Raw genomic sequence first — 1,099 nt, forward strand, 5'->3', positions numbered from 1 at the left:
TATCTATCCGACACAAGGACACAAGTGATCCGGTATCTATCCGACACAAGGACACAAGTGATCCGGTATCTATCCGACACAAGGACACAAGTGATCCGGTATCTATCCGACACGAGGACACAAGTGATCCAGTGAGGCTGGTGGCCAGGATATAGCCGGGACCCATCGCAGGGAGCCCCGTGGGTGAGCGGATCTCGCTGTCTTCCCCCGTGTGCTCACTGAGTGTCAATTTCACGTGATGTGTAGAGGGACAGAAATTGTCAATGGCGCAGAATGTAGAATAGTTTACCGGCCGTCCATCGGTACATCATAATATAATGACCCATAGTGTGGTAAACTTGTGCCCCATAGTGTGGTAAACTTGTGCCCCATAGTATGGTAAACTTGTGCCCCATAGCATGGTAAACTTGTGCGTGCCCCATAGTGTGGTAAACTTGTGCCCCATAGTGTGGTAAATTTGTGCATAAAACAAACCGTAACTTGACCTACTTCATGTGTGTCTCCCGCAGGTGGAAATGGCCCAGAAAGTTCTGTCCACCGACATGGGCTCTCTCATCAACGCCATGCGCCTAGCCCAGCAGAACTGCCACTCTCCTCTCTTCACCGACTACCGCAAGAGCATGCTCAAGTCTGCCCACGCGCTCGCCATGGACTCCAAGAACTTACTGGATGCTGTCGACTCAGCCAGGGGCAACAACTCTTAGGACTCGCAATTTAGCTACTTTTTGTTCATGATAACGGTCATTGGTAGACTTGAGTAAGATCAGTTTCCAGACTCGGCCGATGATCGCAGTTTGTCAGCTTTGTTTACCATGCCCACCATTTGTAGACTTGAGTGATCATGTTAACAATTTGTAAACATTGTGGATGCTGACGTTAATGTGCTACCATTGTGGCAGGTAACATGAGTGTGTCGGCTGTCACTGGTGACAGTTGGCAGGGAACATGAGTGTGTTGGCTGTCACTGGTGACAGTTGGCAGATATCATGAGTGTGTCAACTGTCTGGGGTGACAGTTGGCAGATAACATGAGTGTGTCAACTATCTGTGGTGACAGTTGGCAGATAACATTAGTGTGTCAACTATCTGTGGTGACAGTT

At 49.0% G+C, this 1,099-nt stretch overlaps 1 protein-coding gene across 1 annotated transcript; it reads left to right on the forward strand.

Moving 5' to 3' along the window:
* Positions 1 to 506: 506 nt before the first annotated feature.
* LOC106013004 (focal adhesion kinase 1) lies at positions 507 to 1,093 on the forward strand (the record flags this gene model as incomplete). The annotated part of the gene is given in 1 exon segment (XM_013087568.2): positions 507 to 1,093. A coding segment is annotated over 1 exon segment (198 nt), but the record flags the coding sequence as incomplete, so codon positions are not given.
* Positions 1,094 to 1,099: the final 6 nt, after the last annotated feature.

Source organism: Aplysia californica, unplaced genomic scaffold (assembly GCF_000002075.1).
Source record: "Aplysia californica isolate F4 #8 unplaced genomic scaffold, AplCal3.0 scaffold00604, whole genome shotgun sequence".
NCBI classification, from domain to species: Eukaryota; Metazoa; Mollusca; class Gastropoda; order Aplysiida; family Aplysiidae; genus Aplysia; species Aplysia californica.